A 21,224-nucleotide genomic window follows, 5' to 3' on the forward strand; every position below is an offset into this window, starting at 1 on the left:
AATAATAATTAAAGTAATTATCATTTTAGATATGAAGGAAAACTCGACAAATACATAGTTTTTATTTTTTAATTTTTTATTCACTATAGGCAAGCGCTTGACCTCAATCACACCTGATGGAAAGTGATGATGTGGTCTAAGATGGGACGCGTTTACCTAGAAGGTGCCTATTCACTCTTGTTTTAAAGATACCCGGTTCTTATTAATGTAAACAAACGTCTCAAATCAAGTCATTTATTTTCGAAATATCATAACTTTGAATGTACACTGTTTAAAAGTCAAATAGGTGAATTAATATAGGCGAAACTCTACATAATATGCTGTTTTTTTGCGAAACTTTCATCGATATTCCGTTTATAAAGTACACGTTTTAGTCCAATTTACAAGCTCCCTTCCCACGACAACTTTTCATCAAATGCAATTCTCTCGACTGTTTATTGTGCATGCAAATCGCTGAGACACTATACCGGCTTATGCTAATGCCATGCAACGACCGAGCGCCGAGCGGAGAAACCTCCAAACTGCTGCTGAAGGCTATAAACTGTACATATGACTTCAATAAACCCTGCATATACTGTCTGATGCTACTATTTTTGCATTAATATAACCATATTCCTCGCTTGATATTGTAATTAATCATTAGTTAATGAAGTATATTTTTTATCGTACATTTTTCGAGCTATATGAATTTTAACCGATTTAATTAATTTATTAAACTTTATTATATTAATATATAATAAAAATATATAAAAGAAAAAGCTGACTAACTGATCTATCAACGCACAGCTCAAATAAGTGTACGGATCGGGCTGAAAGGCATGCAGATAGCTATTAATATGACGTAGGCATCCGCTAAGGAAGGATTTTTGAAAATTCAACCCCTAAAAGGGTAAAATAGGGGTTTAAAATTTGTGTAGTCCACGCGTACGAAGTCGCGGTCATACGCTAGTATAGGAAAAAGGGCCCCGGATGAGTTTGAACATATTCCGATAAACTTTAGCTGTCATACATTCATATTTACAGTGAAAGATAAAATAAAATTTTTAAAAAACCCCCGACACAAAAACTTCTATAAGAAAACTAGAAAAGAGCTGATAACTTTCAAACGGCTGTGCCGATTTTCTTCGATTATAGCTAAGAACACTCTCGATCAAGCCACCTTTCAAACAAAAAACTAAATTAAAATCGGTTCATTCATTTAGGAACTACGATGCCACAGACAGATACACACGTCAAACTTATAACACCCCTCTTTTTGGGTCGGGGGTTAAAAACATCGTGAAAATACCTTTATGGCTGGGAGTTCTCCATAATGTTCTTGGCCAGCGTGAGGAATTATGGTTATCCTTTTCATGCTCAGAGGAAACTCATGCTCAGATGTAGGTCGGTTACTATGGGTCCCATATGTTTCGTATATTTATACGATAAAAACGTAACCTCAATATTAAACGGCGTAGTTCATTGCTACGTGATATTATGTAGACATACTACGCCTACGTGCTACGTGGTTATGCTACGCGATTACATACGCTACGAGATATGCTACGCTATGATATGTACAATGTACATTATACTCGTATATCATTGGCTAGTAACCACAGTAACTATGCAGCTTATTACTAAGCAATTGGTTACTATCAATGCATTAATGCAATCAAAGCTGTTCCAGTTGCCATAATAGAGCAAGATCCCGAAATCGCCAGACCTTTATTATTTTCTGAGAAACAAAATGTGTGGGATAGAGTTAGATATCTGCTAATTACTAAATATCAAATAAAAAGGAAAAATTCTGAGTTCATAAATATAAATGTAGTACTTATATACACCGAGCGCCAGAAAAACAATTTAATTATATCTTTCGGAAGTTTGCGGGTAGTAGTAGGATCTTAGTGCTGTTTATGTTTGTGATTAGTTGGTGACTCAAAATGGTTAACGCCACTTGAGATTTTTGTCTGTATAATTACTTGTATGAAATTACGTAACAGTTATACTAACTATTTTCCGTGGCTATCACGGCAGTCAAGTTAACCTGTATAATTTTTTTTTGATAAAATAATTATACATATTTTATCTTAAGGTCTAATATAGAATCATTATAGACTACAGGCCCATGTTTAAAAATGGGTGGGTCATATGAACCACCAGGTGACGTATACAGGACGATATAAGAGCATAAAATAATAAGTTTCAGCACTATGCCGTCACTTGTAAGCTGTCCAACAGAGTGCTGGTGAGAATTGAAAAGTGCAGGTAGAGTGAGTACATTTTGGTCATATATTTTTGTACGGCATTTTTACCATCGATAGATCCATGAAAAATAATAAGAAAGCGCGCAGTGCCGTAAAAAAATGGTGCGCCACAAAGTCAGTAAATGTTTTGATTTTCTGACAATTTCCGGGGTAAATTTGGTCATTTAATTCTGTACGGCACTAGTTTCATACTGTTTCAATACAGCCTCTAATCCATTATTCCGCAACGCCGTACAAAAATCATGCGACAAGGGGAAAAAATTGAGGGTAGCAACCCCCTCTCTTTCCGTGGTCCGGGGGGTGATTTGAAACAACATAAAATTAATTTATTTTGAAAGTGTTTTATGCATAGATAATATTTTTTTACATGCCGTACATTTTCGTTGGTCCAAAGGTTTGTAGGGGATGTGGATATTATATACACACCCGTTCACTTCAGTTAGACGGCATAGTGATTTTATCATATTATCAATTGTTCTCTTCAAAAATATGTTAATGCCGTACAGTATCAGATGGCCATAAAGTACTACCCTTAAAATGGTAGCGTCATTTTCATCAGCCTAAAAGATATGGTCTGCATTAAAATGTACGGCATAATTTTTTCCTAATTTATTTATCTTAATACTATTTAAAACAAGGGAAAAGCGTAGAAAATTGCTATATTTTATTAATCTATGAATATTTAAACTTTTGCAATAATTTGAAAAATTTCAGTTTTTGTATTTATCTATAATTTTTTTTAGAACAGTTTCTTTTGAACGGCAATACTATATAACAATAGTATTTTACACTATCATGTTAAAAAAAAAGTTGCCGTACAGAGTCAAATGATTTTACAGCTTTAAAAATTAAGTATACCATGAAATTAAGATAATTATTGATACACATTCAAATGAACACTAATTTTTTACGGCATTATTTTTAATAGTACTTTTGAGTGCTAGATAATGTTTTGGAACCAAAGCCGTACTTTCTCAAATCACCCCCCGGACCACGGAAAGAGAGGGGGTTGCTACCCTCAATTTTTTCCCCTTGTCGCATGATTTTTGTACGGCGTTGCGGAATAATGGATTAGAGGCGGTATTGAAACAGTATGAAACTAGTGCCGTACAGAATTAAATGACCAAATTTACCCCGGAAATTGTCAGAAAATCAAAACATTTACTGACTTTGTGGCGCACCATTTTTTTACGGCACTGCGCGCTTTCTTATTATTTTTCATGGATCTATCGATGGTAAAAATGCCGTACAAAAATATATGACCAAAATGTACTCACTCTACCTGCACTTTTCAATTCTCACCAGCACTCTGTTGGACAGCTTACAAGTGACGGCATAGTGCTGAAACTTATTATTTTATGCTCTTATATCGTCCTGTCTACGTCACCTGGTGGTTCATATGACCCACCCATTTTTAAACATGGGCCTGTAGTCTATTACCTTAACCGTCGCAAGCCCGGAGGCTTCAAATTGCCACTTGAAGATGCAAATTAGCAATTACGCTCAGACCGAAATGTGCCTGCAAATTCTTCTATTAAATAATATTCTAAAGGTCATTTTTAGGGTTCCCTCTGCCCGAAGGGTTCCAACAGGACCTTATTACTAAGCCTCCACTGTCCGTCCGTCCGTCCGTCTGTCTATTAGCGGGCTGTATCTCGTGAACTGTAATAGGTAGAGAGTTGAAATTTGCTCAGAATATGTATTTCTATTGCTGCTATAACAACAAATAAAAACAAATATAAAATGACCACCATAAAAATTTGAAAAAATTAAAGTATTATTTATTGTACGCTGTTACGGAACCCTTAGTGTGTGAGTCCAACTAGCACTTGGCCTGTTTTTTTATCATCTGATGGTCACCTTTGGGATCCCAAGCATAAACTTCATTCAACATAAAATTCAATTAATTTTGCAATGAATTTTTATCTAGAGTTTTAATCCAGGATAAGTTTTATCGGGTTTAGTTTAGGGCCTTGTCTTTTGTCTCAGTTTTTGCCACTCATTTCGTTGGACTAAAATTTTGTATGATTAGTATATTGAGGTGAAGCGGAGTGGAGAACGGAGTGGCCGACTTGTACATCTCCGCTCCGCCGCGCTTCAATTGACAGGCACCCTTAGACCGAAACTTGGTAAGACGGTAACAATGCGACAGCGATTCCGCTAAAACAATCCCGTATATACCTATCTTCAGGAAGCAAGCTATCTCTACGCCAAATAGGACATGTTCGCGACTTTGTCCACGTGGATTTAAGTTTTTTTAATTCCGTAGGATCTCTGATTTTTCAAGAGATAAAGTAGCCTATGTCCTTTCCTGGAATGCTAGCTACGAGCATCTCCATACCCAATTGCGTCTAGAACGGTTAAACAGATGGGAACATAGACACACTTTCGCATTGATAATATTAAGTATGGATGTCAGAATAACGTAGGGGCGTCTCGCGTGGTATCTACGTATAATTAATTAATAACAAACTTCCACTCGTAAGATATTTTTCTCCATAATTGACTTACAGAACATTGTTTAAATGGGAACATTTCTGAGTGAAACCTTGGAATGAAAGTGGAATAGCGATCAAAGGACGATGTCGTTAGGCTCTTGATAGCATTTTGTGTGTTGCGAGTAAATTGCGTTTTGTAAGCAATTTAGTTGTTACTTTTGTATTTAAGGGCCTAAGGAATATAATTAAAGATATTAACCACAATTATGTACATGTATTACCTATGTCATACAAAAATTAAGAAAATTGTTCTTGTCTCAAACACAAATCATTTATTCAAATTGGACCATTGGACCTTCTTCACCCCCCACGGCGAAGCCCATAATCATAATAATCATAATCATAATTTATTCATTGTGAATATACGTTCTACAATAGGTGGTACAAAAGTTTGAACCACCTATTGAAGTTTGAAATTTGGTTGGAAAGTTTGAGGTTATGTGTTTGACCTGTATGTACTCAACGGCTCAACCGATTTATATAAATAATACGTCATTAGATTCGTCTTGATGGCGCGAGTGTCACTGGGTAAACAAACTCAAAATGGTTGATTTTATGCGCTTTAATATGCAGGCTGAAAAAGGTGCATTTCAAACCGCAGTCGGAGTTTATTTGAATTTTTTTAAATGACTTATTGACCGTCAATTATTCAATGAAATTCATAACATAATGATGTAATGGTGCTAATTAATTACGTAAACTTAAAACGCAGGCTACGAGCGTTCCAAACGCGCCCTGGTCTGAGAAGAAGCCCACAACAAACTCTACAGTAGAGCATACCCACTCAGAACGACATTTTTCCATCCCTTTCCCGCCCATACAAGCACAGATTCCCGCATAGTTAACGTAGATTTTAAAAGTTTGTCTAAAACCTTTGAAAAATAATATATACGCGATCAAATTGTTCATACGTTCAATCAAGAATTCTAGTCAAGACTGTAGTCAAACGCAAACTGTTCCACTCTTTAGGCTTCGAGGACTCTTATGTTGATGTTTTTAACCCCCGACCCAAAAAGAGGGGTGTTATAAGTTTGACGTGTGTATCTGTGTATCTGTCTGTGGCATCGTAAGCTCCTAAACTAATGAAGCGATTTTAATTTAGTTTTTTTTTTTGTTTGAAAGGTGGCTTGATCGAGAGTGTTCTTAGCTATAATGGAAGAAAATCGGTTCAGCCGTTTGACAGTTATCAGCTCTTTTCTAGTTACTGTAACCTTCACTTGTCGGGGGTATTATAAATTTTCAATTTACACTGTTATTTCCAGACGTAACAATCGCATCAACAGCTAGTCTTCCACCGCTAAGACTGTCCGAGTGAACCAGCCACAGACAATAAACAGCGACTGCGCTTTATGGACCCCGGCGCTCCTTCTCCACGGACGTTTTTCTAAAGTAAGTCAAAAATATATATTTTTTATTATGATTAAAGTAATTTAAATTCAAATTCAAATTTTTCTTTCAATTACACTTTAGACATTACATTTTTCAATTAGACTTTTACAAGTACAGTCGATGTAAGCCCGACTAGTTTCGAAGTTTCTAGTTAGTTAGATCTGGGGTCCTTTTTCATAGGGACTCAGCTCGCAAACGCGCGATGAGACTGCGTGCCGGACGGACCGCTGTGGGTAATATGACTTAAGAAGTTGAGAATATTGGGATGTAGGCCTCACGTGCAATTCGGAATGTCTAACAAAGTTACAAGGCAACGTCTTATACCTTCCCTAAAAACATTAGCGCACTTTATTATGCAGCTAACGCCATCTGTTGGTATTTGTTGGTAAATAATGGTATACTTAGTTGTAACAAAACTTCTTTGTCATCCCCAGCTAGGGGTGGTCCATGCCCCACGCGGCGCCCGCTACCGCCATGTCGGCCCCGCCGCGCCACCCCCACTTCTACACGGTCGAGGTCGGCGACACGCGCTTCACCATCCTCAAGCGCTACCAGAACCTCAAGCCAATCGGCTCCGGCGCGCAGGGAATCGTGTGGTAAGTGCTTCCTTCCTTCTCTGACATCCTAGGCTAGGTGTGGTCCAAACCCCCTCATATCTTCGTCTATTGATATGCGATTCTTGGAAGACGGCAATTTTGCCATAGTACAAACTGCCGTATGCTCAACCAAGGTGCATGAGGTAAAAGAATAATTTTCACCAGAGAAATAATACGTTGAGTCTGACACTGACTCTGTAAAGGGTGATACAATGGTGGTATTCGTTTCTCTATGCTCGCAACACATTTGGCCGACTTTTTGCCATTGTGATCGCATCTTCTGGATTTTTGGTAACCACATTAGAGCACACTCTACGAGACAGTGGAAGATGCGCCAAGGATTTCGTTGTCATAATAATAGAAAGGTATATTATCCACACCCCAGACCTCTAAATCGTTAGATAAGGTCACAAGGCTTTGTTATTATGGTATGGTAACTAGCACCAGCTGAAGATGTCCACCGAAGCAGACCAATTTAGAAGATAGTCAAAATATTTAAAATATTGAGGTGTTCCTAAACAGCTTTGGAAACTCTATTAATATTGGTGTTTGTGATGTATTATTAATTCGATTAAATCCTTAAATATATTTTGTAGATTGCTGTAATTTGTTTCTGTTATTTAATTGTATAATTTGTGTTAATTTTAATTATTGCATTTCACAAAAACTATTTTCTTTCAGCTTAGTATAATGAAATTCAAAACTGTACTGACGCTTGTATCGTAGTTTCTTTGTCGAAATACATTCACGATATTCTGCACGCAATTCATTTCTGGCATGCACTGTATTTGCACAGCTCTCCTAGATAGTTTCATATCAATGCCAGTCTGTATCAATCGCTTATAATCCTGTCCGATGAATGATTTGAAACTTTGAACTTGGTTGCATATTGCGTGATATGTTCCTAATATTGGTTTGCTATCTCCAAATCTAATTTTGAACTTCATATCAATTTAATGTATTCATAATCGACAGACTCTATTACTTCAAAATTCACCTTTATCAAATCATATTCGAAATTAATTGGCCACTTTACCTCAAAATCGATAACCCTTTAACTCTGTTCATAAATGGGTCATTACGCTTTAATACTTTCTTTATCCACGTCATTGATGTTACCTTTATCGTGTACTTCAAATGTATGGATAGCATGAAAATCTGCTCAATATATCCAATTAACATGATCAACACCGGAAAAGCTCAATGCAACGAGACCATGTATAAAATGGTGTCTCTTCTTACAATTTTATTAAATCACTCCTCAGCCGAACGGGCTTTACCAATGAAATATAATTTCTCTTTGTTATCATTAAGCTGATCACACATTTATATGTACTGAACGTATCGAACGTAACGAATTTTATAAAGCGTCGCACATTTATCAGTACTGCAATAAATGAATTCAGTGATCGAAATCCGAATGATGGTATTGGTAAATCATTTTGATCACTGAAACGTAGTCGGACGAGTGTTCTGTCCCTGTCTATCGCTGTCCGCCGTCGCTAAACTTAAAACATCATCACGATATCAAAGTCAACTTCCAACGTACGTAATATGATGCGGATAGATGTGCGAGGCACAGGATTTCGTAAAATTTCGACAGTAATTCAAAAACAATTCGTTGCAAGCGGCGCTAGGTGCTCGTTCGGCATGTACAAGTGTGTGATCGGCTTTATTCTCTTTATAGCTGATCCAGTTATTACGTTAGCCGGTAGACATGATTCAGTTTTACTCGGTCACACTCGGTGACACAGTGTTCACGATTCCGACGCGGTACACTGAGCTAGTGCGGCGCGGCGCCGGCGCGCAAGGCATGGTGTGGTAAGAACGACGGACATCGCACGCGCTTGTGATACTCATACCGCTTTGGTTGACTAATCTCTCATTTGGGGCGTTTGAGGTTCCGAATGGTGCTGCTCATAAAATTAATAAAATATAACGACTTCATAACATTGATATAACTGAAAAGTTTAGGATTAAAGCTAGCAAAATTAATCCAGATTTCGAAGTCTCTTGGATTGTGTGAGAACAAATCTTTACTATTTAAAAGTCATCTACCTGACTAGCTCATAACATCAAAGTAGAATCTTATGTTAGAACGCAATTATTGCCCAATAAACATGGTGTCCCTGAGGTAGTACTCTAGGTCCAATATTTTTTCTACTCTATATAAATGACGTCTGTTTACGTTTTCAACAAGAGACAATCTTTTTTTTGCTGATCTTCTCCATGACGTTAAGGATTCAATATGTCAAAATACCACTACGTCCATGTTTGTATTTTCAATGAGGGACAAACTTTTCTATGGTGATATTCCCCATAACGTCAAGGATCGATTATGTCAAGATAGCATTACGTCTTAATTACCCATTACGCATGAGATCTTTCAAAGCAGTCCTCTTGGTCCAAGATTAATTCTAATATAAATAAATAGCTTATATCTTCATTTGCAGCAAGGGATAATATCTTCTTATCCAGGGGATACAAGTCCTCCTACATACCTTATTTGATTCGATCGCCATGCTTAAATATAACCTAAAAACGGATTAACCCCAATTTACTAAAATATTAATATTCAATATAACTTAATCCACTTGAATGTAATCCTCATACTGCTTTGATTGACTAATCCCTATCTCATTTGGAGCACATGACAATAATAACTTCATAACATTGGTATAAATTGTGACAGTAAAGATTTAGGTTAACTCTACTAGTCTCTTGGAATAAGTGGGAACCAACGTTCACTGCGTAAATTGAATTGACTGTCCAACAGGTCAACACCATAACAAATGACAATCGGATACTTTACACATGGTGTGTTTCAGGGTAGTCTTCTTGGCTTGAAGTTATTTCTAGTCTATAAAATAGCTCATGTGTTCATTCTCGACAAGCGACAACATTTTCCAATTCAGACGATAGAACTCTCGTGTTTCTTCAAACACTTGATCTGATATGTTTGAAATGGCCTGAAAATAAATAAAAATTAAGAAAAACTGCAACTCACATTGCTTTGGTTATTATGACTAATCTCTCATTTGGACAATTCTTTACGATTTCGAATGATATATATTGCTCATGATTACATGTGATATTAATAAATAATAATCTCAGTAACTTTGGCAGAATATACTGAGGCGTTTACACACTGCCCATACATATAATTTAACAATCTCGACATTATTATTATATTTTAATTATTATAAACATAGTAATCTAAGAAAATTAGTAAATATGGGTTTTGGTTGTTTTGGGTTCTTGGTAAGTTTTAAAGGTGTGTGTTTATGATATTAAAAATTTAAATCGAGGTTTATGCCGGAGATGTAAATTTTTTCCACAGATACTTACTGATTACTGATTACTATCATTCAAATGATAAGATCGATCTGATAAGATAATGAGAATATAGATCCAAAGCTAAAAAGGAGCAAAATATAAGAAAAATACGACGAAAATAAAAATGGGCCAACGCCAAAATTGAAGACTTTAATCACGACAATTAACCCAGAAACAGTATTGAACGAGTAGGTGTAATGATTTAATTAGGAGGCATTAATTCTTTCAGTGGAGAAAAATCTGCCTACTTAAATCTCATCCTACACATTAATTATATTATAGCGAAACCCACGTAAATTCAGACATTTTATCAATTTACTTGTCTAAATTTTCTTTTTCTACTAGGAAAATAAATGACTATATTTATTTCGCCTCCACAGTGGAGTTGGTAATTAAATCTAGAATTCCTAAATAAACTTCTAGTTAATAGGTAAGTAGTAAACGATTGTTACAGCATAGGTACTATACTTAATATCGTTATCTAATTAATGATTATTATTGTTATTTATCTCTAAAGCAATAAATTTAGCTTAAATATTAATCCACTTATTACATAAAAACAATATATTATATGTGTGATTTGCATGGCTTCTATATTAATGCCTCATTTTTTTTTTGTTTTTATTATAGGGTGAAATATTTAACAGTTACTACTCGGTATCGAAACAAAAGACTTTGAACCGTTGAGCCTCGATAGCTCAACGGTTGAGGAGCGGACTGAATTCCGAAAGGTCGGCGGTTCAAACCCCATCCTTTGCACTATTGTCGTACCCTCCTGGCACAAGCTTTACACTTAATTGGAGGAGAAAGGGGAGTATTTGTCATGATTAGGATGGCTAATACTTATTAAAAAAAAAGTATCGAGTACTTAGGTATTCGTATTTACTTGTATCGGATCTTGTATTGTATCTTGCCCTGCAGCTCAAACCATCATACGTTTATTACTCAGCAGTTAACCTCCTAATGTATGAGTGACGCGTATTATATCGAGTGGTGTTCTCAGCGCGGCGTACGACACGGTGACGCAGCAGAACGTAGCCATCAAGAAGCTGTCGCGGCCCTTCCAGAACGTGACGCACGCCAAGCGCGCCTACCGCGAGTTCAAACTCATGAAGCTGGTCAACCATAAAAATGTGAGTAAACTGCTAACTGACATGTCAAAGAGCAAACCGGGGCTCGACCGCGAAATGAGCGAGGTCATTAATGAGTTGTCCGTTTAACTCGCAACGATAATTTCCATAGTTGAGGCTCGACCGCGAAAGAGTCTAGCGGAGCGGGCTGAAAGAGCGTAAATAGGTGGAAGCGGCCACGCTGTCATCCCGTCGGTTGCGAGTTTCGAGCGGAGCGAGGCGTCAGTGCTCTTTTATGATACCAGGCCTTTAAAATCTTTTTTTTTTTTTGCATAATTTATGCTGTTCACAGTTCACGACAGCTGAACTTTAAAAAAAAAGGTTAAACTTTTAAAAAAACGTCGAGGCATCGACGTCATTGACAGGCGTCAAATGTTCCTACATAGGCTAAACGCACGTATTTAGTCGACGTGAGCCCAACTAGTTTCGAACCTATCCGGCGTCCTTTTTCATAGGGACTCAGCTCGCAGCGCGTCGCGGTTGAGTCTCAGCTGAGTCCCTATGAAAAAGGACCCCGGTTCTAATGATTTGGACCTTTCCAGATAATCGGTCTGCTAAACGCGTTCACGCCACAGAAGAGCCTGGAAGAGTTCCAGGACGTGTACCTGGTGATGGAGCTGATGGATGCCAACCTGTGCCAAGTGATCCAGATGGACCTGGACCACGAGCGCATGAGCTACCTGCTGTACCAGATGCTGTGCGGCATCAAGCATCTCCATCTTGCTGGAATTATACACCGGGTATGGCCATAATATGGGGTACACTTTTTTTCTTATGTTGAGCAGAGTACTGGTCTTCCATAGAGCCACAATTTAAGTTCGAATGTGGCATATTAAGGTCACTTATAAAAGGCCCATAGAAAAAAAGTTTGAACGTACACGTATTAGTAAACTCCACGTTCTCTGGATAATGCACCGCTGCATTTCACCCGATCGCTTAAAGATGTTTTCATGAATAGAAAGAAAGAAAGAAATGCATTTATTTTTTTGTCGGTGTCACAGATAAAAACGAAGCATATAAATGTAACATATTCATCTCTCAAACCACTCAAGCTGTATGCTTCAATTAAAATCAAAAGCAAGACAATTAAAGACAAAAGTTGTCCTGATCCAATTTTGTAACTAATTTACACCATTATGGTGCATATTATTTATATATTCTTTACCTCCAGGACCTAAAGCCGTCCAATATCGTGGTGAAAAGCGATTGCACGCTGAAGATCCTGGACTTCGGGCTGGCGCGCACGGCGGGCACGACCTTCATGATGACTCCCTACGTCGTCACCAGATACTACAGGGCTCCTGAGGTATATCACCACATCTTACACCTTTTTTTTATAGAAGAGTACCTATAGATTTGCACATAAATAATGTTATCCAATTAGAAGTGGGCGAAACTGCACCTTTAGATGAGACCAATCTGATGATACATCGAAGTTGGCATCATGAAAAAAAAAGAAAAAAAAATGGGAGGTTTATCAATTTATTTGGTGGTACAAAGTAGAGATGGACCATTTTACAAGTAGCATGTGGAAAGGCTTTTCATAATTACTTAAAAAATTGATTCTTCTTTGAGGCTATGCAGGTTCTTGTATGCCCTGTATCACTTCGACCGTCTCCTATCCACTGTGATCGCCTTTATACTACACATTGCCTCGTCAAAACCTGTGAAAACAATAGATACTTGACTTAAAGTCTCTTCCGCCCCCCCCCCCTCTCTTTCTCTCTCTTTTTCTCTATCTCTCTCTCTCTCTCCGGTTGTTCCTTCATTTTAATGTTTTGTCAGCTAAAAAAAATTTAATTTCTTCAGGTGATACTAGGGATGGGCTACACGGAAAACGTGGACATCTGGTCCGTGGGCTGCATCATGGGCGAGATGATCCGCGGCGGCGTGCTGTTCCCCGGCACGGACCACATCGACCAGTGGAACAAAATTATTGGTTTGTACACACACTTTTATTAAACACATACGGCCTTACAAAAGAGTTTTACTTAAAAACACTTGAACGAGTCTTTTATTTGTTTCATGCAAAACTGACTTAATTTGGTATATAAAAATTTAAATATTTAAAAGGTGGTTTGGTCTAATCCACGCAGATCAAGTTTCGGGCATAAGCTGATGTTATAATAAAACTTGAAACTTCATCTTTACTACACAATGTTGTTGCCCGTGTGCGAGTTGACCGTGCGACGTGTGTGGGTATGGTCCGCAGAGCAACTGGGCACGCCGTCGGCCGCGTTCATGGCGCGCCTGCAGCCCACGGTGCGCAACTACGTGGAGAACCGGCCGCGCTACGCCGGCTACAGCTTCGAGCGCCTGTTCCCCGACATCCTGTTCCCGTCCGACTCCAGCGAGCACAACCGCCTCAAGGCGTCGCAGGCGCGCGACCTGCTGTCGCGCATGCTGGTGGTGGACCCCGAGCGCCGCATCAGCGTGGACGAGGCGCTGCTGCACCCCTACATCAACGTGTGGTACGACGAGGGCGAGGTCAACGCGCCCGCGCCCGCCTCCTACGACCACTCGGTGGACGAGCGCGAGCACACCGTGGACCAGTGGAAGCAGCTCATCTACCAGGAGGTGGTGGAGTACGCCGCGCCGCCGCCCGCCGCGCACCCCGCGCCGCCGCCCGACCACGCGCAGCCCGCGCTCACCACATAGGTACTATGTCTCTCCTAACAACACCCATACCTCCAATGGCTGTTCTCCATACCTCCGTACGTCACTTACGACATAGGCATGCCACAACTGGTTTACAAAATGCATTCGACATAGTGCCGTTGCGCCGCGCCGCGCACTATATTACGTCCAGTTCTCGCTCACCAGAAGTACTGCTTCCATGAATGCTGCCGGCTTTCAGCACTTAAGCTGATATATTTAAAGCATACTTTGACTTAACTTAAGATACAGCATTATGATAGGGCAGTATACAGGGCAAGTAGAACGCTAGCAAAAATGATGACAAGTGATATGATACCACAAAAAAAAACATCTTGTATTTTCTAAAATTTTCCAATATATTGCAAATAAAACATCTGATTGACACTAGAGGTCAACGAACATTGCGTACATAAGTGCCGCGGGGCCAATGCTGCCTCGTAGGTGGAGTATTATCCCAGAGTTCTGCACGCTAGACTTCACGGGTTTTGAAAAATACTAAAGCACTACTAATTAATTATTAATTTTATACACTGTGTTTAGACCTTTCATTTTAGTTTAGCTTAAAAGTTGTGCTGTACAGAATTAGCTGCATTATTTTCACAACTACCAAGCAATGGTACGATACTAACTTCAAACATTTTCATTTGCAGGTTTCAGCCTCGCTGACCGCCGAGATATAATCTACACAGAGAATAGTGCAAAGACTATATTGAAAGCGCCAACGCGCTGGGCTGCGCTGGCCACCGGCGGTAAGGAGCCAACGCTCCGACCCAACGTTATACAATAAACTGATGTATATATTTATTGCGGTTTTATGTGCAATACGCGCCACGATGAGTGCAAATGACTCGTTCATTCTACTGTATAGTCTTAGAAGTAACCTTTTGCGTTAAAGCTCTACACTGGAGCTGTCGAGAAATGTCAAATGCTATGGGAAATTAAAATGCGTCCTCTAATATTTAATTTATTCGCTATAAAAATTAGCAGATTGATTACGATTCGGGTTTCTGTCCATTTCTGACGCATAACTCTGCGTAAAATTTAGTATGGACGGGAAAGGGACAAAATTTTTATGGATGGGAAAGGGATAGAAAACATTCCGTCCCTTTAACGGCCATATTATGTACATGTCATTTAGTAGGGAGGGGAAAGGGACAGAAAACTTTCCCGTCCATTGTGATACTGACAGATTTTCGCACATTTCATTCAGTATGTAATTCAGTAAAGGGACAGAAAACTTTTCCATGCCGTTTGCGTCCATTTTTAATGACAGATTTATGCACATGTCAATTACTGTAGTCGGGAAAAAAACGTCGAGGTTTGACATCTCCGTATTTAATGACAGATTTGCGTAAATCAGTTAACGTTAACTTAAAAAGTTGCACATAAGGCTTGACTTGGTTGTTTTGGTTAATTTATGGAAATAATCCGTCAGTAAAACTATCATTCTCTAGTTCGTTCAACTAGTGTTCTGATAGGTACCAATAAGGTAAAATTTTATTACCATCTGTCTCTAATTTTAGTATCGATCTATCGCTCTCCAGTTTGCTGCTAGTTTTCTGATACTGTACGAATATTTGCCATTTCTCTGCAACTTTAGTGTCGAATTTTCACGTAAAACGTTTCACTCTTGGCTCAGAGCGAATGAACGTGTACAAATAACGTAAGGCAGTGTAACACAGTAGAATGTTAGATGACGTGATTTCACTCGGAACCTGTTACAGATGTTCAATTTCACGAGGACCGTTTGCTGTTTGGCTATGTTTGTGTGAGTGCACACGCACACATTGTTATAGTGTGGGTGTGTGACCGCGTCACGGATTAAGTTACGCACACAAATGCATTAACGCTTATCGGTACACTCACTACTACAACCAAGGTGGGCGGTCATCGTGAACTACATCTATATCTTGTCTATTAATTGTAGTTTTCTTCCTGTTTCTAACTATATGTAGGATAAGTTACAAGTTACGTTTGCGTTCGAGACACGTTCCTTTATGGTTTGAGCTCAACAGTGTATATTATTTGTGCGAATTTATTTTTAATGGAATATTTTTATTTACGCTAGAAGATTAAAAATCAAATAGTAATTAATGTTAGAAGTTAGAACTTGGTGTCGATTCTGTTTTATCTAAACTTTTAGGTTATCTGCATCTTTTTCTTTTTACTAAACAAAGATATTATAAAACTTCAAACAGGCTAAGCCCATGCCATTGTATTTTAAAAGATTGAAGACTAAGTATGCTTGTGTGTGTGACGCATAAACGTACCGACAAAGACTACATAGATAAATGGTAGCAATTATTTTGACACCTTCGAATGTGCTTCAAAAATGGTGGTCCGTCACCAGGGTTGTTAATAAATTATAATCTCGAAAAAGAAAATAAAAAATATTAGATCAACAACTTAAAATATTAGTTCCACCCTATTTTAATTAAATAATATGCTCAAGACTGGTACCTACCTACAGTTATAAATGAACAGTTCTAAACTAAAATAAGATTGTCTGTCCTTTTCTTTTTACATTGGTTAGGAAAAGATGCGAATACTCTAAAATAGACTGGCCGAATCGGCACAATATCATTGGTTAAAATAAAATGACAGTTGATTGAAAGAGCCAATGACAAATGTGTATTTATCCCTGCTCTTCTAGCGACACCTAGCGCACTTTGCTAAACATTTACCCCACGTTGATTTGCATAGAGGAGTGCCTTTCGCGATTTGCTAATATAATTAAAAAAAATATTGGCGGTTATACACAAATGCGGACTGAATTTGATACGTTTGGATATTTTTGTAAAATATTGCATTTGATCGAGTGTCGGTGGCGTTTCCCTTTTTGCAATTTTTTTTTTATGTTAAAGCTATTGTTTCCTAGGGTAGCGTTATCCTAGGAAACCATTGCTGAAGTGCCTTTTCACACGGCGACTCTTATACGTACTTCTTTTGTCTACGCATATTTAATTTGTGGAAGCAACTCCCTTCGGCAGTGTTCCCACTAGATTTCAATATAGGGTCATTCAAAAGCCGAATTAATAAATTCCTGAAAAGCCGGTAACATTTTGGTGGTTCCTATGGTTTGGTGACGGTTCACGGGCGGCGTCCGGCGACAGTCAAACTTTCTCGTTATTTCTATTAAAAAAAATACTGTTATCGGTCGTTCACAAAATATTAATATTATCTTTTTCGCAAGAAAAATTATGAAAGTGATAGATAGCACTTCTATTGGACCTGTCAATTAAGTTTATAATTAGCAATTTGAGGGCAACGTGTTTGGTGGCGCGCTCTTGGAAAGGCCTATGCCCAGCAGTGGACGCATACAGGCTGATGGAATGGAATTAGAAGTTTTCTGACCCTTTGTAACTTCCACTACTTACTCTGTATATCTTCAAATTCGAATACAAACTATTTAAATTTGTTGCATCTGGCGAGCTTTAACCGCGCGTGAAAAAGTCCTCGTGTGAAAAGGCGTCAAAAGATGATGAAGTTGAGCTTACAATTGTTGTATTATTTTAAAATGTGCAATCACTTTTTTATAGTTTAATAGAATTATGGAATATATTGCAATATTGCTCGTGAAAATCTATTTTCTGATCCCGTTTTGCCAATACATAATGAATTAGCAATTGATGACCCTGTGCCAGTCCATTCTGCGACTTTACCATAGTACTTGTGTACTCGATTTTTGGTTTGTGAGATTTTGCAACTGATAAAAATGCATATGGATACTTTTCCCTGGCGATACAGTCGCTCTTGCTCCCGACAACTCAATAAGGAAAAGAATTGACCAATAAGATTTTTATGAAATAATTAATTGGCATAAAAATACTTGTTAGGTAGATATCTCAAATCAAATTCTACATGAGGCAAAATTAAAACTTGACGGTATTGATTCTGTATTGATGACCATGCAAAGGTATGTCTGTAGGTATATAAATGAGTGAATGAGTAAGTGTGGCTAATTCTTCTGTTGTACAAAATCAAAATCAAATGGTTTATTCAAATAGGGTATCATTGTACACTTTTGACTGTCAAATTGTGAAATTTAATAGATAATAATGTAGGTATTTGTAGTACACACTTTCTAAACTAAACTAAAATGACACGTCTAAATAGATTCCTATTTCTTTCATAATGCTACCTGTGGAAAAGGATAGCATTAGATTTAGATCTATCATTGTAGTTTGAACGAGTGATTACATCAATGAAAACGAGTGACTGTATTGATGAAAATGAGTGATTATATTGATGAAAACGAGTGACTATATTGATGAAAACGAGTGAGTTTTCCGTGGAAAAGTATACATATGCGTTACCATGTAAGTAAGTGCGCGTTCTACCCAAGTTAAAATACAACACGATTTGTTTTTATTCACAGATTTTGTCAGTTAGTCGGGATTTTTGTGAAGTTCATAGTTTTTCATAAGTAGCCCCTAGTTGCGTTGTTGACGATATTGTATTTGACTGTACGCGTAGATCGATAAGTACATTTTTACCTAAGTAGTATCTTAATAGACCCACCTCACACGTTGGCGTTTTGGCTGCAACTTAAATACGTAAAAGCTGTGACTATTAAATAGATGAATCGAGGCGATAGTACGGCAGATTTAATTTGAAAGTGCTCGTTGGTTATCTTTGTACAATTTCATTTTTCGCGTGATTAAAGCATTGAAACTCTAAGAGCCATACATGGGCACCATGAATTGATTGTTGAAAGGAGAAGTGATTTTGGAGTAGGAAAAAAATATCTATGTAAAACACTGCTTCCCGGAAAAAATCTAATACCCGTATTTTTGATGCTAATAACCCGTAAATCAACAGCGACAAGTGGCAACCCTATTTCGGAGAGTTGTGATTGGACAATCCGCCTCCTGTTAAGGAGGTCAAAGAGTATGTAATCACTCGTGAAGGAGGTAGGGGAATAAGCCGTGCTAGCCACTAGGCTACCACAGCTCTTGAGAGGTATTTAATGAATTCAAAATACGAAGATAACCATCTGGCAGTAATGAATTCTATAAATAGTAGTACGTATATCGAACAGTCATTTTGTACGATAGTCAAAATATTTTAAGTTATTATGTTAATATTGTACAGTTTTTATTATTAACACCCCTAGCGTCTTATTAGTTAGTTAGTTAGTTATTGAATTATGGTGACGCATAGCAATGTGGTCGTTGTTTCTATAGTCTATACAATAGTCAATAACTAAACTAAAATGACAGTCTTAACATATTGCTATCCTCTTCTTAATGTTCTCTGTGGAAAAGGATAGCACTAGATTTGAACCTGTCAATTTATTTTATTTAGAGATTTTGTGCAAGAAAATTATCCACATTCTTTAAAAAAAAAATTAACGGGAATATTTTTTTTATTATTTTCCTAACAAAATAGTGCTTTAATCTAAATTTTTTCGTAATAATCTATCTAAGACACATTTAATACATTAGACACATTTTGAATTCATACAAATAAGATTTTAAGATAATATGGGCGTAGATAAAAGCATTTTTAAATATAGAGAATCGTTATATTTTTTCAAAAATAAATGAATTGCGATTTGTTGATAGCGAGCATCGCGTCGATCAAAAAACCCAAATAATTTGTTCGGAATGACCCTTTAGGGCGCAGTACCACAGAACGCTTAATAACCTTACAGGTAGGTATAGTACACTCACTCCGCAAAGACGTTTAAATAAATAGCGACCCTTGCGTCAAAGCAATAAGGTACAATTCAGCTCGCACAGCACTGCGATAAAAAAAATTAACTGACGTCTCTGTATTGTGCTTATTGTGGTGTGAGCTGAATTGCACTTTATTGCGTCGTCACAAGAGTCGCTATTCATTTAATCATCTTTACGGGTGAACCTTATGTACCAGTAAGGAACTATTGAGTTACTGTGCTGGTAGTAAATGGAGGTTCTTGATGCTAGGGGTGCGGTCGTGAAGCTCAACGTGTGAGGTACCTAATATCGTAGGTTATTTGTTTGAAACCTCACTAGGTGATATAATAATGATAAGTGTAACAGAGGATGTTGATAGACTACAGCGTTTCATGTTATCCGATCCGATATCGATCCGACATGACAAGAAAACGTATGAAAAATCTATAGTGCTAATATGAGTTGTTCTTTATTTGAATATCGTGTGCGTAAATTTCTGATTTGACAAGTTTTATGTGTATCTAAATGAAGTATATTTTTCTTTAGCTGAGATAAACGGTAAACAAACCGGTTAGCACAGAAACGCGTAAGCGACGCGCTTAAAACGCGAATTAAACGCGATGAAATTATTGTTATACAAGTTTTTAAACATCTTAGCAGCCTCTTTACCGTTTGTTTATTATTAATTCAGAAGAAATAAAATAAAATATTTTGCAGTTCCAGTTTTAAGCTAACGCTCCTATCCTGTCTGTAACTTAATAAGTTGTCCGATTATTGTGGGAATAAAGTCAGATGCACACAGATATCGGTTGAAGTCGGATCCGAAATTGGATCGGTTAGTGTGTAAGCGCTTTAATTGGGTGGTTTCAGTAAATAGCACAATTTATTAGCTATAGACGAAAGCTAGTCGGTAACGATTGTGAAATTAAGTCACCATTTACTAAACTATATGTATTACTACTATGCTATAACACTACAAAGACAAAGCTCCTTTTTTATCTAAAAAAAGACATTCGTACAGAGTACGTAGATATCGGTGTGGTGTTTATGCACCTTTGTGGTTGTGACCTTTACGTCAATATGGCGGCCCATTACAAGTCTATAGAAATCTTTTTTTTTTTTTTTATTATATAGACTAGCGCTTGGCTGCAATCAGACCTGCTAGCAAGTGATGATGCAGCCTAAGATGGAGCGCGCTTGCCTAGAAGTTGCCTATTCACTCTTGACTTGAAGGTACCCATATTATAGGTGGAAGGGAAAACTGATGTCGGAAGGGCGTTCCATATCCTAGCGGTTCGAATTAGGAAAGAGGAAGCAAATCGTTTCGTACGTGTTCGAGGAATTTCGACTACGTACGGATGCAGACCTTGACGATGCCTGGCAGTACGATGGTAGAAAGGTGAAGGAGGAACCAGGTCAAAGAGTTCTTGTGCACACTCTCCGAAATATATCCTGTAGAATACCGATAGACTGGCAACTTTACGCCGATGTTCTAAACTTTGGAGTTTAGTTTTCATCAGTGCTTCGTCACCAATGAGTCTTCTAGCTCGGCGATCCACCGAATCCAATGCTTCGAGCTGGTACTTGGCAGAGCCATCCCAATTGTACAATAAACCCATCATTGGGTTTATTGTACAATTATTATAAAATCATTAAATTAATATAACTTCAGAGGCATTTACTCCAACTTATGGTGGAGTGGGTATAC

General features: G+C 37.8%; 1 protein-coding gene across 3 annotated transcripts in view; it reads left to right on the plus strand.

Annotated features, from left to right (window-relative positions):
* The window catches only part of LOC123873725 (stress-activated protein kinase JNK), a 107,145-nt gene extending 92,192 nt beyond the window's left edge, over positions 1–14,953 (plus strand). For 2 of the 3 annotated variants that reach the window (XM_045918737.1, XM_045918738.1), the window contains exons 5-12: positions 6,010–6,136; positions 6,571–6,732; positions 11,072–11,201; positions 11,741–11,938; positions 12,370–12,504; positions 13,008–13,137; positions 13,411–13,856; positions 14,507–14,953. In XM_045918737.1, coding sequence (XP_045774693.1) covers positions 6,584–6,732; positions 11,072–11,201; positions 11,741–11,938; positions 12,370–12,504; positions 13,008–13,137; positions 13,411–13,856 — 1,188 coding nt within the window. In that variant the 5' untranslated portion in view covers positions 6,010–6,136; positions 6,571–6,583 and the 3' untranslated portion in view covers positions 14,507–14,953. Of the gene's footprint in view, positions 1–6,009; positions 6,137–6,570; positions 6,733–8,419; positions 8,554–11,071; positions 11,202–11,740; positions 11,939–12,369; positions 12,505–13,007; positions 13,138–13,410; positions 13,857–14,506 lie in introns of those variants that run through there. The other variant, XM_045918739.1, reaches the window with a different exon arrangement.
* Positions 14,954–21,224: the final 6,271 nt, after the last annotated feature.

Source organism: Maniola jurtina, chromosome 17 (genome assembly GCF_905333055.1).
Source record: "Maniola jurtina chromosome 17, ilManJurt1.1, whole genome shotgun sequence".
In the NCBI taxonomy this organism is placed as follows: domain Eukaryota; kingdom Metazoa; phylum Arthropoda; class Insecta; order Lepidoptera; family Nymphalidae; genus Maniola; species Maniola jurtina.